This window comes from Leucoraja erinacea, chromosome 1 (assembly GCF_028641065.1).
Source record: "Leucoraja erinacea ecotype New England chromosome 1, Leri_hhj_1, whole genome shotgun sequence".
NCBI classification, from domain to species: Eukaryota; Metazoa; Chordata; class Chondrichthyes; order Rajiformes; family Rajidae; genus Leucoraja; species Leucoraja erinaceus.
Genome location: NC_073377.1, coordinates 23,206,174 through 23,234,017, shown reverse-complemented (window position 1 = coordinate 23,234,017; position 27,844 = coordinate 23,206,174). Strand labels below are relative to the sequence as shown.

The 27,844-nt window shown below is 42.5% G+C and overlaps 1 protein-coding gene across 3 annotated transcripts in view; it reads right to left on the bottom strand.

Moving 5' to 3' along the window:
• The window catches only part of LOC129714210 (WD repeat-containing protein 7), a 546,583-nt gene that overhangs the window by 425,262 nt on the left and 93,477 nt on the right, over nt 1-27,844 (bottom strand). For all 3 annotated transcript variants that reach the window (XM_055663773.1, XM_055663850.1, XM_055663908.1), the window contains one exon: nt 19,090-19,304. In XM_055663773.1, coding sequence (XP_055519748.1) covers nt 19,090-19,304 — 215 coding nt within the window. The remainder of the gene's footprint in view (nt 1-19,089; nt 19,305-27,844) is intronic.

Here is a 27,844-nt window from a genome sequence, read left to right as displayed (position 1 = left end):
AACCCCCGACGGCTCGCAACCAGCTGGGTCTATAGAGCAGAAGTCTGAAGGGTAGCAGTATATTTTTACATTAAAAAGGGCTTCTTAAGATCACTTTATACAGTTTAATATTGCGAGTAGCTAATTTTGGGCCCATTATATCCCGCAGTATTTTTCTGGGCATTTGAGGGTAAAAATCTAGCGCAATGTGAACGTTCTAAACCAGCGCGTTCATAGGAACCCACTAGAAAGCTGATTTAAAATGGACTTTAATTCACAGCAATTGAACACTAAATTCCTTCCATTTGGCCTATAAATTAATGTAAATGAGATTTAAAAATCAGGTTTTATTGTGAATTATTTGTGAATATTTTTTGGACACTTAGGCTATTTAAAAATGTTAATCATCTATTAAGAAATGGATAGATGTTTAGATCTAGTAATTGAAGTTTGAAATTAGCTACAAGTGGGTAACTAACTAATTATATGCTTTAATTTCAGGTCATCCGAATAAGATTATTTTATATTTGTTTCAGAATGGTTCAATCTATGATAACTGAAAATTTCATTCAGTTCTCTTAATTTTTAAGAAGGTTATGGGCTTTTGACTGTCCTCGATCACAGCTTTTTTGTTATGTCCATAGAAAAACAATAGGGAACAAGATGCTAATTTCCGAGTATGAAAATGGCCATAACTTTTTAAATACTTGAGATATGAAAGTGAATTAGGTGCCAAATTAAACTTAGTTTTATGCTTTATCTGATGGGATAAATTACAGACTTGATTTTTTAAATCTCAAAATTTTGTAACATTGCTACCTGATGAATCACAAACCTGAGAAATTGAATCATTCTCTTTTCACGTACTGACTGAGTTTGACCAACATTTTCTGCTCTTTTTTTGCTAAAAATTGTGCCTTTTCATACAATCTCCATGTGATTCAAAAAATATGACAGCACCCTATTTTTCTAAACCTGACGCCTGCTTACCCAGAAACACCTATTCAAAACTGCTTTTGAGAAGTCAATCAGTTCATGCCAGTCTCGCCACCTCCTAATTTTCTAACTTGGGGCATGTATAAATCCAGAAACTAATGTTGATTCTATAACTCCATCAATGAAGCTGAATCATGCAATACAGAAACAGGCCCTTCAGCACCAAATTGGCTAAGAAACTCCTATATACCTGTAGGTAGACAAAAATGCTGGAAACACTCAGCGAGTGAGGCAGCATCTATGGAGCGAAGGAATTGGTGCCGTTTCGGTTCGAGACCCATCTTGAGACTGATGTGGGGATGGGGGAGGGGGCAGGAAGAAGAAAGGAAGAGGCGGAGACAGTAGGCTGTGGGAGGGCTGGGAAGGGGAGGGAAAGGAGGGAGAAAGCAAGAACTATCTGAAATTGGAGGTCAATGTTCATACTGCTGGGGGGCAAACTACCCAAGCAAAATATGAGGTGCTGCTCCTCCATTTTGCGGTGGGACTCACTCTGGCCATGGAGGAGGCCCAGGACAGAAATGTCGGATTCAGAATGGGAGGGGGAGTTGAAGTGCTGAGCCACCGGGAGATGAGGTTGGTTAATGCGAACTGTGCGGAGGTGTTTGGCGATGCGACCTCCGAGCCTGCGCTTGGTCTCACCGATGTAGAGCGGTTGGTGCCTAGAGCAGTGGATGCAATAGGTGAGGTTAGAGGAGGTGCTGGTAAACCTCTGCTGCACCTGGAAAGACTGCTTGGGTCCTTGGATGGAGTCAAGGGGAGAGGGGAAGTGACAAGTGTAGCATTTCTTGCGGTTGCAAGGGAAAGTACCAGAGGAATGGGTGGTTTGGGACAAATTGACCAGGGAGTTACGGAGGGAGCGGTCTCTACGGAAAGCCGAAAGGGGAGGAGATGGGAAGTTGTGGCCACTGGTGGGATCCCGTTGGAGGTGGCGAAAATGTCGGAGGATTATCTGTTGTATGTGACGGCTGGTAGGGTGGAAGATGAGGACAACAGATATGTGAAAAGAAAGAGATTAGTTAAAACAAATGTAGGTCCCTTGCAGTCAGAAACAGGTGAGTTGATCATGGGGAACAAGGATATGGTGGACCAATTGAATAACTACTTTGGTTCCGTCTTCACAAAGGAAGACATAAATAATCTGCCGGAAATAGCAGGGGACCGCGGGTCAAAGGAGTTGGAGGAATTGAGTGAAATCCAGGTTAGTCAGGAAGTGGTGTTGGGTAAATTGAATGGATTAAAGCCCGATAAATCCCCAGGGCCAGATAGGCTGCATCCCAGAGTACTTAAGGAAGTAGCTCCAGAAATAGTGGATGCATTAGTAATAATCTTTCAAAACTCTTTAGATTCAGGAGTAGTTCCAGAGGATTGGCGTGTAGCAAACGTAACCCCACTTTTTAAGAAGGGAGGGGAGAGAAAACGGGGAATTACAGACCAGTTAGTCTAACATCGGTAGTGGGGAAACTGCTAGAGTCAGTTATTAAAGATGGGATAGCAGCACATTTGGAAAGTGGTGAAATCATTGGACAAAGTCAGCATGGGTTTACGAAAGGTAAATCATGTCGGACGAATCTTATAGAATTTTTCGAGGATGTAACTAGTAGCGTGGAGAGGAGAGAGAACCAGTGGATGTGGTGTATCTGGACTTCCAGAAGGCTTTCGACAAGGTCCCACATAAGAGATTAGTATACAAACTTAAAGCACACGGCATTGGGGGTTCAGTATTGATGTGGATAGAGAACTGCCTGGCAAACAGGAAGCAAAGAGTAGGAGTAAACGGGTCCTTTTCACAATGGCAGGCAGTGACTAGTGGGGTACCGCAAGGCTCAGTGCTGGGACATATTTACAATATATATTAATGATCTGGATGAGGGAATTGAAGGCAATATCTCCAAGTTTGGGATGACACTAAGCTGGGGGGCAGTGTTAGCTGTGAGGAGGATGCTAGGAGACTGCAAGGTGACTTGGATAGGCTGGGTGAGTGGGCAAATGTTTGGCAGATGCAGTTTAATGTGGATAAATGTGAGGTTATCCATTTTGGTGGCAAAAACGGGAAAGCAGACTATTATCTAAATGGTGGCCCGATTGGGAAAGGGGGAAGCGACCAGAGGCAGTAAGGGCGAATGGTGATGTTGGCTTTCATAGCAAAAGGAAGGACATTATGCCATAGAGGGAGTGCAGAGAGGTTCTACTGAGTTTGTGGGTGTCCACTGGGAGCGAAGGACTGTCTTATGAAGATGGTAGTTGGGGGGTATAGTAGGACAAGGGCAGTTGAGTACAGGGTTGAATCTCTTACAGGTGGTGAGACCACACCTGGAGTATTGCGTACAGTTTTGGTCTCCAAATCTGAGGAAGGACATTATTGCCATAGAGGGAGTGCAGAGAAGGTTATGAAGAAAGACTGGATAGACTTGGTTTATACTCTGTAGAATTTAGGAGATTGAGAGGGGATCTTATAGAAACTTACAAAATTCTTAAGGGGTTGGACAGGCTAGATACAGGAAGATTGTTCCCGATGTTGGGGAAGTCCAGGCCAAGGGGTCACAGCTTAAGGATAAGGGGGAAATCCTTTAAAACCGAGATGAGAAGAACTTTTTTCACACAGAGAGTGGTGAATCTCTGGAACTCTCTGCCACAGAGGGTAGTTGAGGCCAGTTCATGGGCCATATTTAAGAGGGAGTTAGATGTGGCCCTTGTGGCTAAGGGGATCAGAGGGTATGGAGATAAATCAGGTACGGGATACTGAGTTAGATGATCAGCCATGATCATATTGAATGGCGGTGCAGGCTCGAAGGGCCGAATGGCCTACTCCTGCACCTAATTTCTATGTTTCTATGTTTCTATGACAAGGGGGACTCTGCCCTAGTCTTCTTGGACACTGGCATTATAGGGTGAAAGGCAAGAATGAAAGGAAGTCTGTCGGGGTGGGGTGGGGGGGGGGGGGGGGGGGGGGGGGGGGGGGGGGGATGGGATGGGATGAGAGTACATGTGTAGGATATAGAGATACATGTGATGCCTTAGTCAATCACAGTAGGGGGGAGTGAGTCGCATCTTCTGAAAAAAAGACAATTTAGAATAGAAAGTCTCAACCTAAAAACAATGATGGAAAAACTGAAAGATAGTGTCCAGACAAATGATTGGTGGGATTTGTGGTATTCGAGATAGCTGTAGGAGTCACTCACTTCCCCTTCCTCCCACCTTTTCACCTAGCTAACCTCTTATCACTCTGTGTCTTTTAGACCCTCCTCCAACATTCTCCTCCTGCTGGATTCCCCCCCCCCCTATTCTCCCCCCTCCCACCCAATCCCACTATTGTCACCGTTCCGTTGTTATTCCCATCTGCCACCTCCCTTATTCAGTTCCATTCTTCACCTTCCTATCAGATTCCAGAATCTGCAGACTTTTGTTCTCTGTTTATCACCTCCCTGCCACTGATGTTACCTCCACCCTTCCTTCATCCACTTAGTGTTTTCTGCCAATTATCTCCTCCTCACCTAATTGCAAATCGCTTGATAGCTCTTGCCCCAGCCCTTCCACACTTCTTTATACTGGCTACCTTCCATCTACTCTTTCAATCAGGATGAAAATCTCGACCCAAAATGTTGAATGTCCATTTACCTCCACAAATTGGGAAGCCTGACAGTAGTATATAACAAATTATGAGCCATAGATAGGTTCGACAGTCAGAACCTTTTTACCCCAGGGTGAAAATATCAGGGAATAGAGGGCACAGCTTTAAGGTGAAACGGGCAAATTTGAAATGAGATATGCAGGGCAATTTTCTTTTCTTTTTTTTTACGCACAGGGTTGTGGGTGCCTGGAACACGCGGCCAAGAGTAATGGTGAAGGCAGATGCGCTCTTGGCATTTACGAGCCTTTTGGATAGGCACATAGAGATGCAGGGAATGGAGGGATATGGCTGATGGGCATATGAGACTAGTTTATCTTGGCATCATGTTTGGCATAGACATTGTGGGCCGAAGGGCCTGTTCATGTGCGGTAATTTCAATATACTACATTCTAGATGCTGAATGACCTACTGGGTTCTGTTGTTACTTAATTTTGTTTGTTAAATTATATTATTATGCAAGTGAGAGACCACATCCCTTCCACACTTCTGCCGTGGTAAAAGCTAGCTTCTTTCAGCTTTGGACGATAGCTAAAATAAAATAATTCCTCCATTTTGATGACCTTGAAAAGATCATCCACACATTTATCTCCTCCCGCCTCGATTACTGCAACTCTCTTTACACTGGCATCAGCCAATCTTCCCCGTCCCGCCTGCAACTGGTCCAAAACGCCGCAGCGAGACTCCTGACGGGCACCCGAAAAAGGGACCACATCACCCCGATCCTGGCCTCTCTCCACTGGCTCCCTGTGTGGTTCCGTATACATTTCAAGACCGTCTCCCATGTCTGCAAAGCCCTCAATGGGCTTTCCCCCTCCTACATTAAAAGTCTTCTCACCCACCACTCCACCTCCAGGTCCCTCAGATCAGCCGACTTGGGGTTGCTGAATATTCCGCAGTCTAGGCATAAGCTTAGGGGCGACCGCGCCTTTGCGGTTGCAGCTAGACTGTGGAACAGCATCTCCCTTCCCATCAGAACTGCCCCCTCCATCGACTCCTTTAAGTCAAGACTAAAATCTTATCTATACTCCCAAGCCTTTCCTGATGTCCACTGAGCGAGGGCTATATGTATATATGTATATAGTTTGTTTGTTTATAGAAACATAGAAACATAGAAATTAGGTGCAGGAGTAGGCCATTCGGCCCTTCGAGCCTGCACCGCCATTTAATATGATCATGGCTGATCATCCAACTCAGTATCCCGTACCTGCCTTTTCTCCATACCCTCTGATCCCCTTGGCCACAAGGGCCACATCTAACTCCCTCTTAAATATAGCCAATGAACTGGCCTCAACTACCCTCTGTGGCAGAGAGTTCCAGAGATCCACCACTCTCTGTGTGAAAAAATTATATTATTCTTATAACAAATGTAAAGCACTTTGGCCAACGAGAGTTGTTTTTTAAATGTGCTATATAAATAAATGTGACTTGACTTGACTTGACATGGGTTATTTGCATCATCCACAGCACAATGATTTTGGATAGATAACTGTTTTAATTTGATTACCAGTCGGGTTCCTGAAACAGCTACAACAGAAGCAATGCTGCTGGAAAATAAAATCTTGTAAGGATCCACAAAGAAAGCTCTTTTCAGACAACACAGCACAGACAAATAGGAGCCTCAACTAACAGAGGCTGCCGTGTCCAATACAATATCTGCACTGCCCTCAAGTCTAACATAATTAGTACATGTGAAGAGACTTTTGATACGTTTTTTCCCTGATAATAAATAGCATGGCTAGTTTCGTAGAAAAATAAGACAGGAGATCAACACTATGGAATTGCATATTTAAGGCTTTTGAGATTGGAAGCTCCACTACATCTCTGGAGAAGTGAAACAGCTCTGTGGGCACCTAAAGCGAATGACCCAACAGAAAACATACAACACAAACAACAAATAAGGAGTGAAGAAAGCACGAGAGACCAGCAGTTTTCAAAGGAAACATATCATGCATGGACTTATCAAAATTATTACAGCAACCATGGTCCAATCGGACAACCCCACTGCGGACCAAGAATTGAGGTCCGCACCAACTGGAAAGGTCTCCATGTTAAAGAACAGCTTCATTGCAGCACTTGAACACTGCATACACTAACTAAACTATGAACTACAAACTGTCTTAGTTGCACTAAGAACTTTAGCCTATCTGCAATAATATTGTCTTTTCTAAATTAATGATTTTTTTTGTTTATGAGATTATCTGCGAGTAGTGTTTACAAGCCTGTTATGCTGCTGCATGCAAATAAGAATTTTATCGTTCTATTTTTGCTACATACGACAATTTAACCTACACGACACTTAACCTACAAACAATTTCCCAACTATGACACGAGTGCCCTTGAATCCATTCCATAGCAAATGACCAGGTGCAGTCTTGCCACCACATCAACCAACAAGTCATAAGGTCATGTCATAAGGGATAGGAGTAGAATTAGGCCATTTGACCCATCGTTGACTCCGCCATTCAATCATGGCTGATATACCTTCTAGCCCCATTCTCCTGCCTTCTCCCCATAACCTCTGATATCTGTACTAATCACGAATCTATCTATCTCTGCCTTAAAAATATCCACTGACGGCCTCCACAGCCTTCTGTGGCAAAGAATTCCAGATTCACCATCCTCTTACTAAATACATTTCTCCTCACCTCCATCCTAAAATAATATCCTTTAATTCTGAGGCTGTGAGCTCTAACACTAGACTCTTCCACTAATGGAAACATCCACTCCACATCCACTCTATCCAAGCCTTTTACTATTCTGTATCTTTTAATGAGGTCCCCGCTCATTCTTCTAAACCTCAGGGAGTACAGACCCAGTGCGTACAAATGCTCATCATAGGTTAACCCACTTATTACTGGGATCATTCATGTAAACTTCCTCTGGATCCTCTCCAGAGCCAGCACATTCTTCCTCAGTTAAATGTGGCCTAACCAGCGCATTTACGAGCCTCAACATTACATCCCTGTTTTTCTATACCATCCCTCTTGAAATAAATGCAAGCATTGAGTTTGCTTTATTTACTACTGATTCGACTTGCAGATTAACTTTTGGGGAATCCTGCACCAGCACTCCCAAGTCCCTTTGCACCTCCGATTTCTGGATTCTCTCCCCATTTAAAGTCAAAAAGCACATATGACAAATGAAAAACAATGGGAGCAGATGTTTAAATGTGGAAATTGTACTGTTGATAGTGAGTAACTTGACTCACAAATTCACATCCTCATCTTTGGAAGAGGGCAATCTATTAAGGCAAGCTAGGGATGTAAACTTCAAGAAAGGAGATAAAACTTGCCTCATCCTTACAAATGACCCAATCTCAATTTAGAATAGTAGCAAGATAGATTGCTAGTTTGCCCAAACGCTTCTCGTAATATTTCTCACAATGCTGAACTTTTCAGGCCTTTCACAAGATACTGCATGATAGGTTGGTGTGGAAGTTCGATACAAAATTGACTTGAAGGTACAAAACAAATAATGGTCGTAAATGTTGATGTTTAGACCTGTAAACGAGATTGGTGCTGTGCCAACTGCTATTCATTATTTATGTTAATGACTTGGATGAGAATGTAGTAAATGATTAGTAAATTTGCAGATGACACTATAAATTGGTTGTAAGATGAAAGTGAGAAGGTTATCTAAGATTACACCTGAAAGTTTATCAATTGGTTCATTGGGCTGAATAATGGGACATGGAGTTTAATGCAGATAAATGTGAGGTGGTGCATTTTGATAATGCAAACCAGGGTAGAACTTACACAGTAAATGGCAGGGCTCTAATGGGCAGGCAGGGTTGCAGAATATAGAGATGAAGGGGTGCAAGTACATAATTCAATGAAAGAACCATGCAGCCAGACTGGTGGGGTGGGGGTGAAGAAGACATTTGGCAAGCTTACGTTCATCGAGTTGGGATTGCATATAACAACTGACATGAGATCAGTGAGGCCACATTCAGAATGCTGTGTACAGTTCTGGTCGGAAGGATAATAAACTAAAAATGTTTTTTGTAGTTTTAGTTTTGGATATACAGTGCAGAAAAAGGAACCAACCAGTGATCCCTGCACATTAATGCTACCCTACACACACTAGGGACAATTTACACTTATACAGGGCTTGAAATTAATTGTTGCCCGGGTGCCATTTACCACCCAAAGTGCCGCTGGGCAACTTAAACGGCGACTCATTTTGCCCGACTTGGCATTGCAGATACTGGTTTATACCGATAGACACAAAAAACAGGAGTAACTCAGCAGGTCAGGCAGCATCTCTGGAGAAAAGGAACGTGACGTTTCGTGTTGGCGGCGACTGTATTGTGGGGCAAAGATACCAGGGGCGGGGTGAAGAAGGGTCGGAGCGAATGACGCACAGCAGGAGCAGCGGCCATGACAGCGGCTCCATCTCCTCTTTAGATTCTGGAGTAGTTCCTGAGGATTGGAGGGTAGCAAACGTAACCCCACTTTTTAAAAAGGGAGGGAGAGTGAAAACGGAGAATTACAGACCAGTTAGTCTAACATCGGTAGTGGGGAAACTGCTAGAGTCAGTTATTAAATATGGGATAGCAGCACATTTGGAAAGTGGTGAAATCATTGGACAAAGTCAGCATGGATTTACAAAAGGTAAATCATATCTGACGAATCTTATAGAATTTTTCGAGGATGTAACTAGTAGGCGAACCAGTGGATGTGTTATATCTGGACTTTCAGAAGGCCTTCGACAAGGTCCCACATAAGAGATTAGTATACGAACTTAAAGCACACGGTATTGGGGGTTCAGTATTGATGTGGATAGATAACTGGCTAGCAAACAGAAAGCAAAGAGTAGGAGTAAACGGGTCCTTTTCAGAATGGCAGGGAGTGACTAGTGGGGTGCCGCAAGGCTCAGTGCTGGGACCCCAGCTATTTACAATATATATTAATGATTTGGACGAGGGAATTGAATGCAACATCTCCAAGTTTGTGGAAGACACAAAGCTGGGGGGCAGTGTTAGCTGTGAGGAGGATGCTAGGAGGCTGCAAGGTGACTTGGATAGGCTGAGTGAGTGGGCAAATGCATGGCAGATGCAGTATTATGTGGATAAATGTGAGGTTATCCACTTCGGTGGCAAAAACAGGAAAGTAGACTTTAATCTAAATGGTGGCCGATTAGGAAAAGGGGAGATGCAACGAGACCTGGGTGTCATGGTACACCAGTCATTGAAAGTAGGCATGCAGGTACAGCAGGCAGTGAGGAAAGCGAATGGTATGTTAGCATTCATAGCAAAAGGATTTGAGTATAGGAGCAGGGAGGTTCTACTGCAGTTGTACACGGTCTTGGTGAGACCATCACCTGGAGTATTGTTTACAGTTTTGGTCTCCAAATCTGAGGAAAGGCATTCTTGCCTTAGAGGGAGTACAGAGAAGGTTCACCAGACTGATTCCTGGGATGTCAGGACTTTCATATGAAGAAAAACTGGATAGACTCGGCTTGTACTCGCTAGAATTTAGAAGATTGAGGGGGGATCTTATAGAAACTTACAAAATTCTTAAGGGGTTGGACAGGCTAGATGCAGGAAGATTGTTCCTGATGTTGGGGAAGTCTAGGACAAGGGGTCACAGTTTAAGGATAAAGGGAAAATCCTTTAGGACCGAGATGAGAAAAACATTTTTCACACAGAGAGTGGTGAATCTCTGGAATTCTCTGCCACAGAAGGTAGTTGAGGCCAGTTAATTGGCTATATTTAAGAGGGAGTTAGATGTGGCCCTTGTGTCTAAAGGGATCAGGGGGTATGGAGAGAAGGTAGGTACAGGACACTGAGTTGGATGATCAGCCATGATCATATTGAATGGCGGTGCAGGCTCGAAGGGCCGAATGGCCTACTCCTGCACCTATTTTCTATGTTTCTATGTTTCCTCCTCCTCCCGCACCCCGCCAGCCCTGATAGCAGCCGCTGCTTGTAAACCCGCTAACGGCGCTTTGAAAACAAACCCTCCCGCACGCCAAGGCCGGGAGGAGGGAGGGAGGGAGGGGGAGGCCTCCTTCCGCCTTCTGAAGCAGCTGCACCAAAGATCCTATAGCTATACGATCTTTTAGCTGCACCACTCAGCCCCGCACCTTGCTGTTGGCTGGCAGAGAAGGGGAGGCGGTGGCGAGGAGATCCCAACCGCCTCCCCCTTTGGCGACGGCACTTGGCGGTAGACAGGGACGGCCAAGGCAGCGAGGCGATGTTGTCCGAGGAGCGCTGACCTCCCTTCCTCCCCACCTCCTCTGCCCCTTTCCCTCTCTCTCTCTCTCTCTCTCGTACGCCCCCTCCACCCCTCTTATCCTGGGACCCCTCCTCTCCATCCCGCACTGATCCCCATTCCCACCTCTATTCAGTCCTCTCTGACATCCTCTGTGCTCCCCTCCCCATCTACCCCTCCCCATCTACCCCTCCCAGCTATTCATCACCCTACCCACCTCGCATTGATTCTCCTGCCACCCCCCATCCATCCTACACTGGTCCCCCAATTCATCCTGTACTGACCCCCCTTCCCATCCATCCTGCACTTCTCCCCCCATTCATACTGCACTTATCCCCCCCATTCATCCCGTACTGACCCACCCTCCATTTACCCTGCACCAATCCCCCCCCATCCATCCTGTAGTGATCTCCCCATTCATCTTTTACTGATTCCCCCGTTCATCCTGTACTGATCCCATTGTTCATCCTGTACTAAACCCCTCATTCATCCCGTACTAATCCCCTCATTCATCCCGTACTGATCCCCCATTCATCCTATACTGATCCCCTCATTCAACCTGTATTGATCACCCATTCATCCTGCACCGACCCTCCGATCCACACTGTGATGACCTCCCCCCCCCCTCCCTTCATCCTGTACTGATCCCCCCCATCCACCCCATACTGACCCCCTCCATTCATCCTGTACTGTGATCCCCCCCCCCCCCCCCCATCCATCCATACTGATCCCCCCCATTCAACACCACTGACATCCCCCGAGCTCCCCCTCACAATTTTACATACTCTAACCAACGGGTACTAATTCACCTGCCTCAATCCATCCATTCCGCACCGATTGCCTCTCAACAACCCCCCCCCCCCCCCCCCCCCCCCCCCGCCATCTATCCACCCCGCACTGATTCACCGCCACCCACCCCCTGACCCTATTGTGCTGGAAATGTCATCAGCGCGAACATTGACTATGTTTGATAACAGAATGCAATCAAATGTCTTTTAATTCCCAATGTTATTATTTGTTATAGTCAATAAAGATGGATTAATGAAATTGTGAACACGTGAAACATTAAAACCACAGTGTTCGATTGTCACTGCTACCGTTGACACATTATTACAGAATTAATTTTAACAGCAAATCAATGCTCTTAATATGGAGTATCAGTACTGTAGTTATTTAATGAGCAACATTCACAACTATACGTTGGATTTATCCAGGTTTCACTTCTACAGTCGGTCATATACATCACAAATTTGGTCAGTGGGAATGATGGAAACAGCGTTTATCAATAATTTTTTTTAAATCTGGTGCGTACAAACTGGGTATCTTCATTGCTGTTCACAACACATACATCTAATCTGAATGTCCGGTAATGTGGTGTTTTGACACCTTTAAACATATTACCAAAAGAACATTTGCTGCAATTATGTCCTATGGCCATCGCTTGGCAGTCAGATGAGTATAGTCGGTTTTAACAGCTATTATCATAAAATGCCTTTAGAAATTTCCTTGCAACCTGGATATTTTGTTATGGATAGATTATGTGGGAAGCCAGAGTGTTTCTGTGTCAATAGCAATAACGACCCATGCTATGGCCATGTCATGGTAATTTTCGCACCTTCACAGAAAACATGCTGCATCAATCTGTAGTGTGCATGGTTAAGTATATGTGTTACCATGGTCCAGGTTTTATTGACACAGGTTGATCATACGCTGAATAATCCAACCACACATTTGTTTGGAAGTGGAAAGAACTAATAGAAATTGCATTAATTGCAATATGTATAAAGAGTTGAGATATTGTATTATAATTTTACTGCATGTCATTGTGGTGTATATCATATCTTGATTGGTGAATATGTTTAGTTTGGGAGTTATTTGAAGCAGAAATAATATGAGAATGTAGACAAAAGTGTTGGAGAAACTCAGTGGATGCGGCAGCATCTATGGAGCGAAGGAAATAGGCACGTTTCGGGCGGAAACCCTTCTTCAGACTGATGTGTTTCGGCCTGAAACGTTGCCTATTTCCTTCGCTCCATAGATGCTGGCGCACCCGCTGAGTTTCTCCTGCACTTTTGTCTACCTTTGATTTTCCAGCATCTGCAATTCCTTCTTGAACATAATATGTGAATGCTTCATTGAGCATAATTCCGATTGGTAACTACGCACTTCGTCCGAGCACTTTATCGCACGCGTCATGCAAACGGTCTTAAATGACCACCTAAACTGTCATTTGGCAACCTAAAAAGCTGTCAAGGTTGCCCGGCTGGCAACAGGGAAAAAAAGTTAAGTGAGAACCCTGTTATACCAAGCCAATTAACCTACAAAACTGTACGTCTTTGGAGTGTGGGAGGACACTCGCAGATCTCGAAGAAAACCCATGCGGTCACAGGGAGAATGCAGTACAAACTCTATACAGACAGCGTAGTTGGGATCAAACCCGGGTTTCCAGTACTGCAAGGTAACAACTATACCTCTGCACCACTGTGCCATGCAAAAAATCCATTTATGAAATGATGTTTCACTGGGTCTGTAGGAGTTTCCCCCTCAGTTATGAAACTTCAGAGTCATGTTGGAAACTCAAGAAAAGCTTTATTTTTCCCTGGGCTCCCAAAGAATAAAGCCCTAACTGACGTAAGTTGCTGAGGGATTTGACTCTCTCTAGTGATATAATTAGGGCTAGAAAACTACATGAAAGTGGGGTACAATTTTAACATTACATCTAGATTAGGCAACATTTGAAGTCATATGGGCAGAATGGAAGTGGGCCAGCTAGATTAGGCAACTTGGTCAGCATGGATGGGCTGGGCAGAAGGGCTTGTTTCTGTGATCTAACAAGCTTTTCACGACAATGAAGCTAATCTACAGGGCCAGTTAGAAATAGTTCATGTTATATCACCTCAACTCCAGAATGTAATATCACTCAACTTTATTCACATGGACATGTTTGGAGTCCGACCTCCAAATCACCATTGACTCACAATATGATAAAATGCACAAGATGACAATTTGCCTTTTGTGTAGATTATCTGAAATAATCTTCTAAATCATAAAAATGTGAAATTGGACTTTGAGCCAAATGGAGCATGGAACTGCAGACCACCCAGTCCAGATGCAAATCCATTTTTTTTTTTGCATGAGGTTGGGGTGTATTATAAGCTTGCAATGAAAATTAATAAAATTCCATGAAAATCAAGCAGAATGCAAAGAATATGTGCGTCATAACTGCATAAACGTTAATAATCCTTTATGCTGAAAATCTGAATTATACCACTATCCCCAAATGCTTTGGTACAAATTTCAAGGAATTTCAAGTATTTTTCCTCATTATTGACCATGCAAAGCATGGATAATACACCAAAAAGACATACTGAATAAAATGTCACAATGCCCTGAAATAACTCAGCGGGTCGGGTTTTTTTTAGTAAACCTGCATCTGCAGTTCCTTGGATCCCCTGAATAAAATATCAGTTAGTAGATTTTGCAAATCCAATTGAAAATTTATGCAGTAAACTTGGAATTTTAAGAAGAATATTAAGAAAATATTTGTCTTGAACACAAAGTCAAGCTTGTCTTCCCTTATGTGTTCAAGGCAAGCATTATTCATAACCATATAACCATATAACAATTACAGCACGGAAACAGGCCATCTCGGCCCTACAAGTCCGTGCCGAAAAATTATTTTCCCTTAGTCCCACCTACCTACCATAACCCTCCATGTCACAAGGGAAGACAAGATTGACTGTTTGTGTTCGACAAATATTTTCTTTCAATTCAATAGCCAACTTATCAAGACGGAAGAGATGTCCAATTGAAACCAACATTCACAGAGAAAATCATGTGGCTACTGAAGAACCCACAAAGCATCACATGAAATGCTTTTATACAGCCCAGTGAATCGTTAGATTTGATCAACAGGCTGCTGTCAGTTAACTTCATCAAGAATCTGCTTGCAGGGTCATTATGACTATTAATATTTCTTGTCTGAAGAGAAGGTCAAGGAGGACAAAGAATAAAGTCGCTAGCATTCTTCCTTATTTCATGTGACTCCCACAAAAAGCACAGACTAAATCAACTTCTCTGAATCGCTGCTAAATTAATTCAATTCACATTTTTAATTGTGTAAGTTACAGGCAATATGCTAAAGTTTGTACAATTTTCCTAATATATAAAAATGCATAAAACAATCTACCTCATTCGGTCTCTTGCCCCTTTTAAAAAAATAAAATCTGCTTGTTGTCTGTTGCTATATCAGTATACTCTGTACTCTGTTTGTTTTCTCTTTAGCACTACCTAATATACTCGCTAAAACAGTGTTATTAAAAATTCACAGCAAATAAAAAGTAGGACGTAATGGTCGCACTCCATCTAATGCACATGTTGAATGTGCAATCTTAAGTAGATCATCCAAATCATATAGATAAATGTTGTTACACAGATAATTGCAACATTTCACATTTGCTGATTGGCCTTTGAATGTTCATATACAATCTACATTTAACGTTGAAGAACACACCAATTTATTGCAAGTCTGGTGGAGAAACTCAGCAAATCGAGCGGTATGGAGAAATGATTAGTTGACATTTCAATCCTGATGCAGGGTTTCAGCCCGAAATAATTTATTTCGCCCTGACAGATGATGCTTGACACAAGAGCACTTCCAGGAGATTGTTTATCATATTAAAAAAAACAAAGTGCTTATGTAACTTATCGGCTCGGGCACCAATTACTAGACAAAGGCAGGTGACTTTCTGGGTCAGGATTTTTCACCAGACTAATTGTAGTAAGGGCAGCAGAAAATACCAGGCAAGTGATAGGTTCATACAGATGACGGTGGATAAGGAGAAGAGTGATATGTGAAGCCAGAGAAAGGGATATGGGTGAAAGGGGATAGGGAAGAAAAAAAAAGTGGGTGAAATGGTGCACATTCAGATGGGGCACAAGGAAGAGACAGGAGGGGGGGGGGGGGGGGGGGGCAAAAGCAAGGTGGTGGCAAGGTGCACCTAACATTGGAGAATTCAATGTTCACACCAAATGAGTTGTGGAGGGAGCGTTCTCTGTGGAAAGCAGAAAGGAGTGTGGATGGGAAGATGTGAATGGTGGTGGGGTCAGGTTGAAGGTGTCAGAAATGTAGGAGAATGATGTATTGGATGCAGAAGCTTGTCGGGTGAAAGGTAGGGACCAGGAGAACATCATGCCTGAACTCTATCAAGCATTTTGTTTTTTTGTTTGTAAATCAGCATCTGCAGTTCCTTGTGTCTAGATTAGTATTGCGGGTTGGGTACTGACATGGACAGAAAATTGGATGGCAGAGTGGAAACAAAGAGTAGGGATTAGCGGGTCCCTTTCAGAATGGCAGGCAGTGACTAGTGGGGTACCGCAAGGCTCGGTGTTGGGACCGCAGCTATTCACAATATACATATACATATAATGATTTAGATGAAGGGATTAAGAGTAACATTAAAAATTTGCAGATGACACAAAGCTGGGTGGCAGCGTGAACTGTGAGGAGGAGGCAGGGTGACTTGGACATGTTGGGTGAGTGGGCAGATGCATGGCAGATGCAGTTTAATGTGGATAAATGTGAAGCTTTGGTGGCAAGAACAGGAAGGCAGATTATTATCTGAATGGTGTCAAGTTAGGAAAAGAGGAAGTACAACAAGATCTGGTGTCCTTGTTCATCAGTCACTGAAAATAAACATGCAGGTACAGCAGGCAGTGAAGAAAGCTAATGGCATGTTGGCCTTCACATCAAGAGGAGTATAGGAGCAAATAGGTCCTTCTGCAGTTGTACAGGGCCCTAGTGAGACCACACCTGGAGTATTGTGTGCAGTTTTGGTCTTCATATTTGAGGAAGCACATTCTTGCTATTGAGGGAGTGCAGCATAGGTTCACGAGGTTAATTCCCGGGATATGTCATATATTGAAAGAATGGAGCGACTGGGCTTGTGTACACTGGAATTTAGAAGGATGAGAGGATATCTTATTGAAACACATAAGATTATTAAGGGATTGGACACATTAGAGGCAGGAAACATGTTCCCGATGTTGGGGAGTCCAGAACCAGGGGCCACAGATTAAGAATAAGGGGTAGGCCATTTAGAACAGAGATGAGGAAAAACCTTTTCACCCAGAGTTGTGAATCTGTGGAATTCTCTACCTCAGAAGGCATTGGAGGCCAATTATCTGGATGCTTTCAAGAGAGAGTTAGATAGAGCTCTTACAGATAGGGGAGTCAATGGATATGGGGATAAGGCAGGGACGGGGTACTGATTGTGAATAATCAGCCATGTTCACAGTTAATGGCTGTGATGTTTCAAAGGGCTGAATGACCTACTCCTACACCTATTGTCAATTGTTTATTGTTCCAGATTCCAGCATCTGCAGACGTGTGAAGGCATTTCTCAGCCATGAATACATTGGTGCCATATTCTCAAAAAAAATCAGTACTAATCAAAGTTAGTTTGGCCCCTATTTAAAATGTTATAATAGCACCGAGAGAATGTAATATTGGAAAAAATTGAATTATGGTAGCATCACACATGGTTAAGCGCCAACTTTATTTTTTACATAGTACACTGAACACACATACACACACCTCACCAGCCCGTTATGCAGGTGTGGGACATGGCAAGCGGGGGGGGGGGGGGGGGGGGGAGCGCTGTGTGAGTGAAATTCACATGGTGCAAAGCCAATGTGATACAGACACACACCGCGATGAACAGAAAGGTTGGCGCTGTAATTAAGACGGCTACGATAAGTCCTCTAAAAGAGTGGGTAGAGTGGGGGGAGAAAAGGGGAGATGGGGGGGGGGTTTTCTCTAATGCGCCAATGAAATTCACCGGTCAGCACCGGCTACAACCTACGAGAACCTACGAGAAACTTCGACCTACCCACTAGGACCTCCTGGCGACCCACCTACGGCACGAGAATTCTTGCTACTCTCCATGGCAGCTTCATTCAGGTCGCCACAAATTTGTCATCATATTGAAAAATTTGTGGCGACCATAATGAGGCTGTGATTAGTTCACAGAATAAGGGGACTCCTCACGGCCATGAAGACGACTCCCAGGCGACCACCCGCAAACATGTGGCGACCATGTGGCGTCTGCATCGTCTCCTGCAGTCGCCAAAAAAGTGGGACAGGCCCATTAGGAACCACTGTTTTTAAGAAGGAACTGCAGATGGGGACTGGACATTGTGAATGATTTTTTTGTGTGTAATGTGAATATGTTAGTTTGTGTCCAAGATGGCTGTCGGAAGGGAGAGTGGACGCTGGCGCGCTTTATCCGCTGCTCTCCCTTCACATTGTGTTTTTGATTTTTTGTCTTTGGAGCAAATTCTGTTTTTAATTTGTGTATTGGTGATGTCCTTATTATTTATTTTACTCCAACTATATGTTTTTTCTCTCTTGTTAATTTTCTGTAAGGTGTCCTTGAGGCGCCCGCAAATAAAATGTATTATTATTATTAGATGCTGGAAAATCGAAGGTACACAAAAATGCTGGAGAAACTCAGCGGGTGCAGCAGCATATAACCATATAACAATTACAGCACGGAAACAGGCCATCTCGACCCTTCTAGTCCGTGCTGAACACGTATTCTCCCCTAGTCCCATATACCTGCGTTCAGACCATAACCCTCCATTCCTTTCCCGTCCATATAACTATCCAATTTATTTTTAAATGATAAAAACAAACCTGCCTCAAACACCTTCACTGGAAGCTCATTCCACACAGCCACCACTCTCTGAGTAAAGATGTTCCCCCACATGTTACCCCTAAACTTCTGTCCCTTAATTCTCAAGTCATGTCTCCATGTTTGAATCTTCCCTACTCTCAGTGGGAAAAGCTTATCCACGTCAACTCTGTCTATCCCTCTCATCATTTTAAAGACCTCTATCAAGTCTATGGAGTGAAGGAAATAGGTAACGTTTCGGGCTGAAACCCTTCTTCAGACTGGAATCACTTCATTAGGAATCACTTTCTGATTGGTTAACTTCCTGTTGTGCAGTGTGATGTATACATTAGCCTTAATTTCATGTTTTGTTTACAAAAACACTAAAAATCTTTCTTTCAAAAATGTTCTGCTTCTGAGCTGGCAGGAATTTAAGTGGCTGGATTCAAGCCTCCTTCTGTGCCATAATACGCAAGGAAGGATTACAGCCCAATTTATAAAACTCAGCATTTAATCAATTTAAGAAGAAATTAAGAACTTTGTAACATTTTACTATAAGGTAAGACACACAGGGAATGATAGAAGTTTTTTTTGATACCTTATCAGCAGCTTCAGAAGCTAAAAAATTGGTGGCAATGGTCTGCAACTTGTGGTGCGCCATATGCTTCAACGCTGTGAGGCTCCGCCGGGTCATTGCTTGTTTTAGGTTGACTGCTGGGTGACTCAGGGTATCTACCGCAGCTGGAACAGCTTCATCACACGCATTCAAGATTTCTATTGCAGTGATTCCCATGACACAGCGGTCTAATGCACCTGCAAACAAAATAAAAAATTGCATTATGGTATTTTCTATTGCGATTAACACTTTCAAAAACTTAGGATAATGCAAGCATGCAGTATATTAATAGATAACCATTATGTACAGCCCAATGAAATATGCTATTTCCATTTAGTACATGTTCTTTGAATGACTATTACATTCCATGTCAGTTTTAACCTTTATTTTCTAAACTTTGCTCATCATGGTGAATACATTTATGGGGTGGGAGATTGTAACCTTCACGTGGTTCACCGTTTCGACATGCAATCAAACCCACATGTACAAACAAATAGATGTAGTGCCACTTGATCTACAACTTTAGACTGTGCACGACATACGCAAGAAGAAGAATACATTTATGTATCCGATTCAAATGTGAAGTTGCTTTCTAATTCCACTCATTTTAGCATTTAAATACTCCGTGGGAGTAAATAAAATGCAATGGTCTAATAAAGGCATTGAGTGTTTAAAACATCATATGGTGGCCGATTAGGAAAAAGGGAGATGCAACGAGACCTGGGTGTCATGGTACACCAGTCATTGAAAGTAGGCATGCAGGTGCAGCAGGCAGTGAAGAAAGCAAATGGTATGTTAGCATTCATAACAAAAGGATTTGAGTATAGGAGCAGGGAGGTTCTACTGCAGTTGTACAGGGTCTTGGTGAGACCACACCTGGAGTATTGCGTACAGTTTTGGTCTCCTAATCTGAGGAAAGACATTCTTGCCATAGAGGGAGTACAGAGAAGGTTCACCAGACTGATTCCTGGGATGTCAGGACTTTCATATGAAGAAAGACTGGATAGACTCGGCTTGTACTCGCTAGAATTTAGAAGATTGAGGGGGGATCTTATAGAAACTTACAAAATTCTTAAGGGGTTGGACAGGCTCGATGCAGGAAGATTGTTCCCGATGTTGGGGAAGTCCAGAACAAGGGGTCACAGTTTAAGGATAAGGGGGAAATCTTTTAGGACTGAGATGAGAAAAAACATTTTCACACAGTAGTGAATCTCTGGAATTCTCTGCCACAGAAGGTAGTTGTGGCCAGTTCATTGGCTATATTTAAGAGGGAGTTAAATGTGGCCCTTGTGGCTAAAGGGATCAGGGGGTATTGAGAGAAGGCAGGTACAGGATACTGAGTTGGATGATCAGCCATGATCATATTGAATGGCGGTGCAGGCTCGAAGGGCCGAATGGCCTACTCCTGCACCTATTTTCTATGTTTCTATACTTCCATTTTAGATGCTCATTTTCACAAGTAGACAAAGCTTGTCCTTGCATCTGTGCAAATTATCATCAATATACACACACACACATTATTACTTTCATTATCAACCAGAAATGTTCTCTCCTATCTGTTCTATATTTGCACTGCTAAATTAACTTGATCTAGAACGGTTGTTTTTATTCTTGAATTCACATTAGGATTAAATGAACAGCGAGTTCTTAAATCTGGATGAAGAAAACACAATGCAGCTATCTACTTGCACGATTGTTTAGTGTAATCTTAGTTTGAAACCTAGAATGTGGTCATAAATTGTACTTCAATATAAATAATATATTCCTTAATATTCATCTGGAAATTCAGATGTTTACACTAAAATGTGGGATTATCACTCCTGAATGGTTTGTGGTCAGTTGTGCCCAGATGATCCTTGTATTATAACAACTGAATTTTGCTTAATATTGCCACCTACTGTAAGATTACTAATATTGCAGTTACAAATGTATGCGTCAGATGTGCACTTATTATGCGTGAAGGCTCATTAAAACCTTTTTCACAAGCAGCTCAGCGGGTTGAGTGATAATAAGGAGGATAACAACCCTTGTCTTGTGCAAGTACTTTAGCAAAGTTCTCCCATTAATTAAAATCCTTGTACTCAGTCAGTTCCCAGTGTATTTGTACCCGCTCAAATCAAATAAATCACAGCCACTGACATGTATTTTCATCAAGGAGTAACACAATTGATTTGCGAAAAAGATGACGATTTTTCATGCAGCCAATAATAAAGAATTCGGAACCCGTATCAAGGCGGCAGTTTACAGTCAAGAACCATCAAAGAAAGCCAGATCACCTTCGCCAGCTTCCTTAGGTGAAAGAAGCTGGACTTAACCACCGCGCATTCTTCATGAAAATTTATATTACATGCATCAAAAAGGCATCTTCCAGTAAAGCTGGGTATTCATAAAATTTAGAATTAAGAATTTGTCATATTATCTCAGGTTAACACAGTCTTCATTAAAAATACAAAATCAGAACAGCCAGATCAGGTTACTTTTCTTCCAATCAATGCAATTTGGCATGTATTTAATATGTAACATGATTATTTGTTAATTCTTCTTCAGCAGTCTCTCGGGATGAAGAATGATTTATACCAATCAAGAAATAAAGGGTGTGTATGATTTATTTTAATGTGGGATTGACAGTGTAAAGAAACTGATACGATTCTAAACAGAGCAAGTGCAATGGTAAGAAAACCCAAAACATCTACAGAGCGCACAACATTAACATGCCCACACAAAGTTGGACTCTAATTACCATTCACCATGCAATCACACATTTCTTCTTAGTCCCTCTCCCTAAATTCATTCCTTACCACCCTTACATCCTCCCTCAATTCTTTAACATTATTGCTTCTCTCAGTTTCCAGTCCTTGTCTCTCAACACCTTTCCCTCGACCCGAAACGTCATCCATTCCTTCACTCCAGAGACGCTGCCTGTCTCGCTGAGTTACTCCGACTTTTGGTGTCTACCCACAATTACCTCCTTTCGCAGAAGCCCATTCCCTCTTCTTTTTACTTAAGATATTTCCCAAGCTTCTTAAACCAATGTTAAATATTGTTGCTTTCCTTCAGATGACTAATAAATGCCATGCAGAAATGCGGAAGGGATGGGAAACAAGGGTTGATCAAGCACAGAAACCCCCTGCGCTCTCCCAACAACTACATAAGTACGTTTGTGTATGTTAAGTTTAGTTTATTATTGTCACATTTACCAGCGATGCAGTCAAAGGTTTTAACAATTGTTTTATAGCAATGAAGTGGCTATCAAAAGGTCAAAAAAAGAGCTGTATCAAAAGGTCAAAATTAAACACTTGTGCAAGCCGCAGATGCCAGGTGATGAGGGTTTCTCTGCCAGTTGCAAAATCTACAATTTTCTTTTCAATTGATGATTGCTCAAATGGTACTTATCAAAACTGTTGAAACAGTTGTCTGTTGATACGCCATGAAAATAGTATAAGTAAGCCTTCTGTTAAATAAAAATCCAATATGTGTGATATTAATAGAATAATAATCACTATTTGTGCAGCACCCAGCAAAGAGTCATCAACCTGCAGAGTTAACCCCTACGGAGCTCTATTCACAAATACATTACATTTACCAGCATTTGGTCCATAGCTTTAAGCCCCGCGACTAAGGTGCTCATCTCGGTACTCTGTGAATGTTGTGGCAGCACCTGCCTAAACCCTCCCCATAGCAGTATTTTCCAAGTTCCAACTACTCTCTTAAGTTAAAAAAAAAAAAACATCCACCTCAGATCCCCTATGAACCCATTATTTGTTATCCTAAATCTATGCTTTCCAGTACTAGACACCACTGTAACAAAGTGTCATTGATTATGTCTTTCTTCGTCTTGTTCAGGAATGAATATCACTTCACACTCAACCATATTTAAAAAAAACATTACTAATTTTCCAGCAATCTGATTTTTCTGGCAAGCACAGTATTTATTGCCAATCCTTAATTGCCCTCACGATAATGACAGAAAACCATCCTCTTGAACACATGGAGCCAGTTTATTAAAACTCCAAATATTATAAAACTCCAGGTTTTCATCTAGCAATAATAAAAGAGCAGCAATATATTTCAAAGTAACGTACTTGGTACTGAAGGTTACAGACTTAACACAATAGCGAAGGAAAATGACTACTGTGCATTAATAAGGTGGCATAGTTTGCAGCCACAGTGCAATAGTGCTGAGAGAATAAATGATTATGATAATGGAGAACGTACTGATCAAGCCAGATACTTTGTTCCAGCTGGTGTCAAGCTTCCCAAGAGTTGTTGGAGCTGCATTTACCAAGGCAAATAGAAAGTGTTCCATCAATGGTTCAACGATTCTTTATTGAGGTACAGTGAAATTCTTTCCTTTGCATACATTTCAGTAAAGTATTATTATAAATAAGCATGCTTCTGGTTTGTTATTTGTACTTGGTAAAACGGTTTAGAGTAGCAGGAGGTACATCATTTGCCATGGTATACATAACCTTTGACCTGCTGTGGGCACAGTGTTGATGTTTGGTTTATGGGCAACAGTGACTACCATAATGTCGATAGTGGAAATTGCGTGCCCAGAATTTGTGGTTAGGTCCACTTATTGAGGTGTTCATGTTAATCATCTGATGATAGGCAAGATACCCATGTTTGCCAGTCATACATTATTGGATATATACTGTTTTTGCCAAAACACCCTGAACACAATGTTGAGGACAGGCCAGCTGTGAATTAATCACCAAGGTCAACTTGGTCAGCATTTATAAGGTGGGCCGAAGGACCCGTTTCCATACTGTGCAGCTCTGTCACTTCCTGAGTCAATGACATTAACTTCACAGAAATGATGGAATTCCTGAGCAATGCTCGTCTCACTTTTACTCTTCTTTTAATTTTAAGACTTCAATTCAGCTTCAATGAAATATGTTATTAAAACAACAATCTTCTAGCCCCTTAATAGGTGTCTGCAGAGGGCTATAGATCTGTGACATTTAGCACTGCTGATACAGAGACATATGTCTCCTGGTACAACGTATTGAAGTGCAGCAAAACCTAAGAGGCAATTCTGGGCCAAGCTGAACCCACAGACAGGCGTGGCAGAGCTGCACATTATCACCTCATACAAGGCAAATACAGGCAGCATTATTTGCAACAATGCATCAATTACAGAAGAGATTAAGCTTTTTATGCACGATTTTTAATGGAGAACAATGACACCTACATGAGTCCCTACAGCCCTGACAAATCTCCGAGTCCAATGTCAGAGCATCCTTCAAGATGGTGAACCCAGACCAAGCGTCCAGCCAAGCAGTTCCCATCTGCCTCAAAAGGGCTTCCATTATACCATGCCCAGCAAGTTAACCTACCTCAATGACTACCAACTGGTAGCTCTTATATCCACCATAGTCTTCAGAGGTTAATAATGACACAAATCAACTACTGTCTCAGAAATTACCCTGAATTCGCCTATTGGTCAAAGCAGATGATATCTCATTGGCTCTCCACACTGCTCTGCACCATCTGGCTCATGGGAACATGCATGTCAGGCTATTTTTTATTGACTGCAGCTCGGTGTTCAACACAATTATCTCCTCCAAATTCATCACCATTCTCCAAGATCTGGGCTCTTGTATCTCCTTTGACACTGCATCCTTGACTTCAATTGCAGACCATAATTTGTGCAGATCAGTAGCATCACCTCCTCTTACTGACCATCAACATAGGCTCAGTTTAAGACTGTGTGTTTAGTCCCCTGCTCTACCCTCATTAAGCACATGAGAATATAGATAAGCATAGCTCCAATGCCAGATAGAGATTCACTGGTGACACCATTGTGTTTGGCTGAAAATGGGTGGTCATGAGTCAGCATTCAGGAAAGAGATAGAACATGGGTTGAATGATGCTGCAACAACAACCTCTCATTTAAGGTAGACACAAATTGCTGGAGTAACTCAGCGGGTCAGGCAGCATCTCTGGAGAGAAGGAATGGGTGATGTTTCGGGTCGAGACCCTTCTTCTACACAACCCATTTAAAGTCAACAAAACCCCTTGACTACAGAAAGGGGAAGTTGGGAGATCACGCGCCAATTTTCTTTCATGCGTTAACAATGCAGCTTCATATTCTTAGGCATTAACATCACGATGACGTGTCCTGGGGCCAACATATAGGTGTAATTACAGAGACGGTGCACCAGCGTCTCTACTTTCCTACAAGTTTAAAGAGATTGTAAACTTTATGTCACCAAATACTTTAACAAACCTCTAGTAGATTGTATCCTAACTGGTTGCATCATGACCTGGTACGGCAATTCCAATGCACAGGAAAAGAAGAGGCTGCAGAATGGATTGGACTCAGCCAAGCAGATCGAGCACACAGCCATTGAACCCATCTACACGAGGACTGGCTCAAACAGGTGACATATATCAGCAAAGATTCCAACAATCGAGGTCATGCTCTCTTCTTGTTCCTACAGTCGGGCAGTAGGTACAGAAGCTTGAAGTTGCACACCACCAGGTTCATGAACAGCTCCTTTACTACAGCCAGCGGGTTCTTGAATCAACCTGCACAACTCTGATCCTATTTCGGCAATGGAACACTACAGCGCACCTCTTGCACTATCATAAGATCTTCAGACCATCAAGTCTACTCCGCCATTCAATCATAGCTGATCTATCTCTAACTCCATTCTTGTGCCTTCTCCCCATAACCTCTGACATCCATTTTAATCAAGAGTCTATTTATCTCTGCTTTAAATATACCCACTGACTTTGCCACCACAGCCTTCTGTGGCAAATAATTCCACAGATTCACCACTTTCTGACGAAGCTGGGGGGCAGTGTTAGCTGTGAGGAGGATGCTAGGAGGCTGCAAGGTGACTTGGATAGGCTGGGTGAGTGGGCAAATGCATGGCAGATGCAGTATTATGTGGATAAATGTGAGGTTATCCACTTTGATGGCAAAAACAGGAAAGTAGACTTATCTAAATGGTGGCCGATTAGGCAAAGGGGAGATGCAACGAGACCTGGGTGTCATGGTACACCAGTGATTGAAAGTAGGCATGCAGGTGCAGCAGACAGCGAAGAAAGCGAATGGTATGTTAGCATTCATTGCAAAGGGATTTGAGTATAGGAGCAGGGAGGTTCTACTGCAGTTGTACAGGGTCTTGGTGAGACCACACCTGGAGTATTGCGTACAGTTTTGGTCTCCAAATCTGAGGAAAGACATTCTTGCCATGGAGGGAGTGCAGGGAAGGTTCACCAGACTGATTCCTGGGATGTCAGGACTTTCATATGAAGAAAGACTGGATAGACTCGGCATGTACTCGCTAGAATTTAGGAGATTGAGGGGGGATCTTATAGAAACTTACAAAATTCTTAAGGGGTTGGACAGGCTAGATGCAGGAAGATTGTTCCCGGTGTTGATGAAGTCCAGAACAAGGGGTCACAGTTTAAGGATAGAGGGGAAATCCTTTTGGACCGAGTTGAGAAAAACATTTTTCACACAGAGAGTGGTGAATCTCTGGAACTCTCTGCCACAGAAGGTAGTTGAGGCCAGTTCATTGGCTATATTTAAGAGGGCCTATATTTAGATGTGGCCCTTGTGGCTAAAGGGATCAGGGGGTATGGAGAGAGAAGGCAGGTACAGGATACCGAGTTGGATGATCAGCCATGATCATATTGAATGGCGGTGCAGGCTTGAAGGGCCGAATGGCCTACTCCTGCACCTATTTTCTATGTTTCTATGTTTCTATGAAAGAAATTCCTTATCTCCATCCTAAAAGAATATTGTTTAATTCTAAGGCTATGACCTCTCATCCCAGACTCTTCCACTAGTGGAAACATCTCTCCACATCCACCTCTACCCAAGCCTTTCACTATTCTGTACATTTCAATGATGTCCCCCTCATTCTTCTACACTACTGCAAATATTGGCCCAGTGCCATCGAATGCTCATCATAGTCAACTATCATGGACTAGTTTTGTAATTGTATTTTGAACTAATGTCTTATATTTTGAAGTCTTATTCTTGTCACTGTCCTTCATTTATATTTATATGTATATTTTATGTATCATTGATGTTTTTATGTGTTGCCTCAGTCTATGATGCTGCTGCAAGCAAGATTTTCAATATACTAGTATATAGGTACATTGAAAATCCTGCTTGAAGCAGCATTAGAGACACAGGAAACACGCCAAAACATGAATTATACATAACATATACATATATTGCATGTGTGATATAGTACTTGCATACATGGCAATATACTTGAGAGAAGATAGGCAAACAGACATCAGGTCTGTTTGCCAATCTTCCAATAAGGAGCGGCATTAAGTCTCGAGTTATGGATGTACAGGTCCTCTGCAGGTTATGAACACTTGACTTATATACAATCGCACACATACAAGTGAGTATTTAGGGGATCTGCGGGAAGCTACGGTAGGACCTGTAACGGCAGAGTATTAGAAGGTAAGTTCACAGTGCTGATATGATTACCTATAATCACACCATTTACCACATGCCGCAAACAACCTGCATGGCTTTCACTATTTAATCCTCTGTTACATATTGCACAATTTGTTACAAATTACTAGTTTAAAATATTCATTGCTCAAAGCTAAAATACAGCGCGGCTGTTTGCTGTTGGTATCATTTACCCTCTCCTACATGTACATCCTTGCTTAATTTCAGCAGAGTTGAACCTTCAAAGAGCAACTTGATAATTCATCTACTGGATTGTTTCATTTCAGATTAGTTGTCTACATT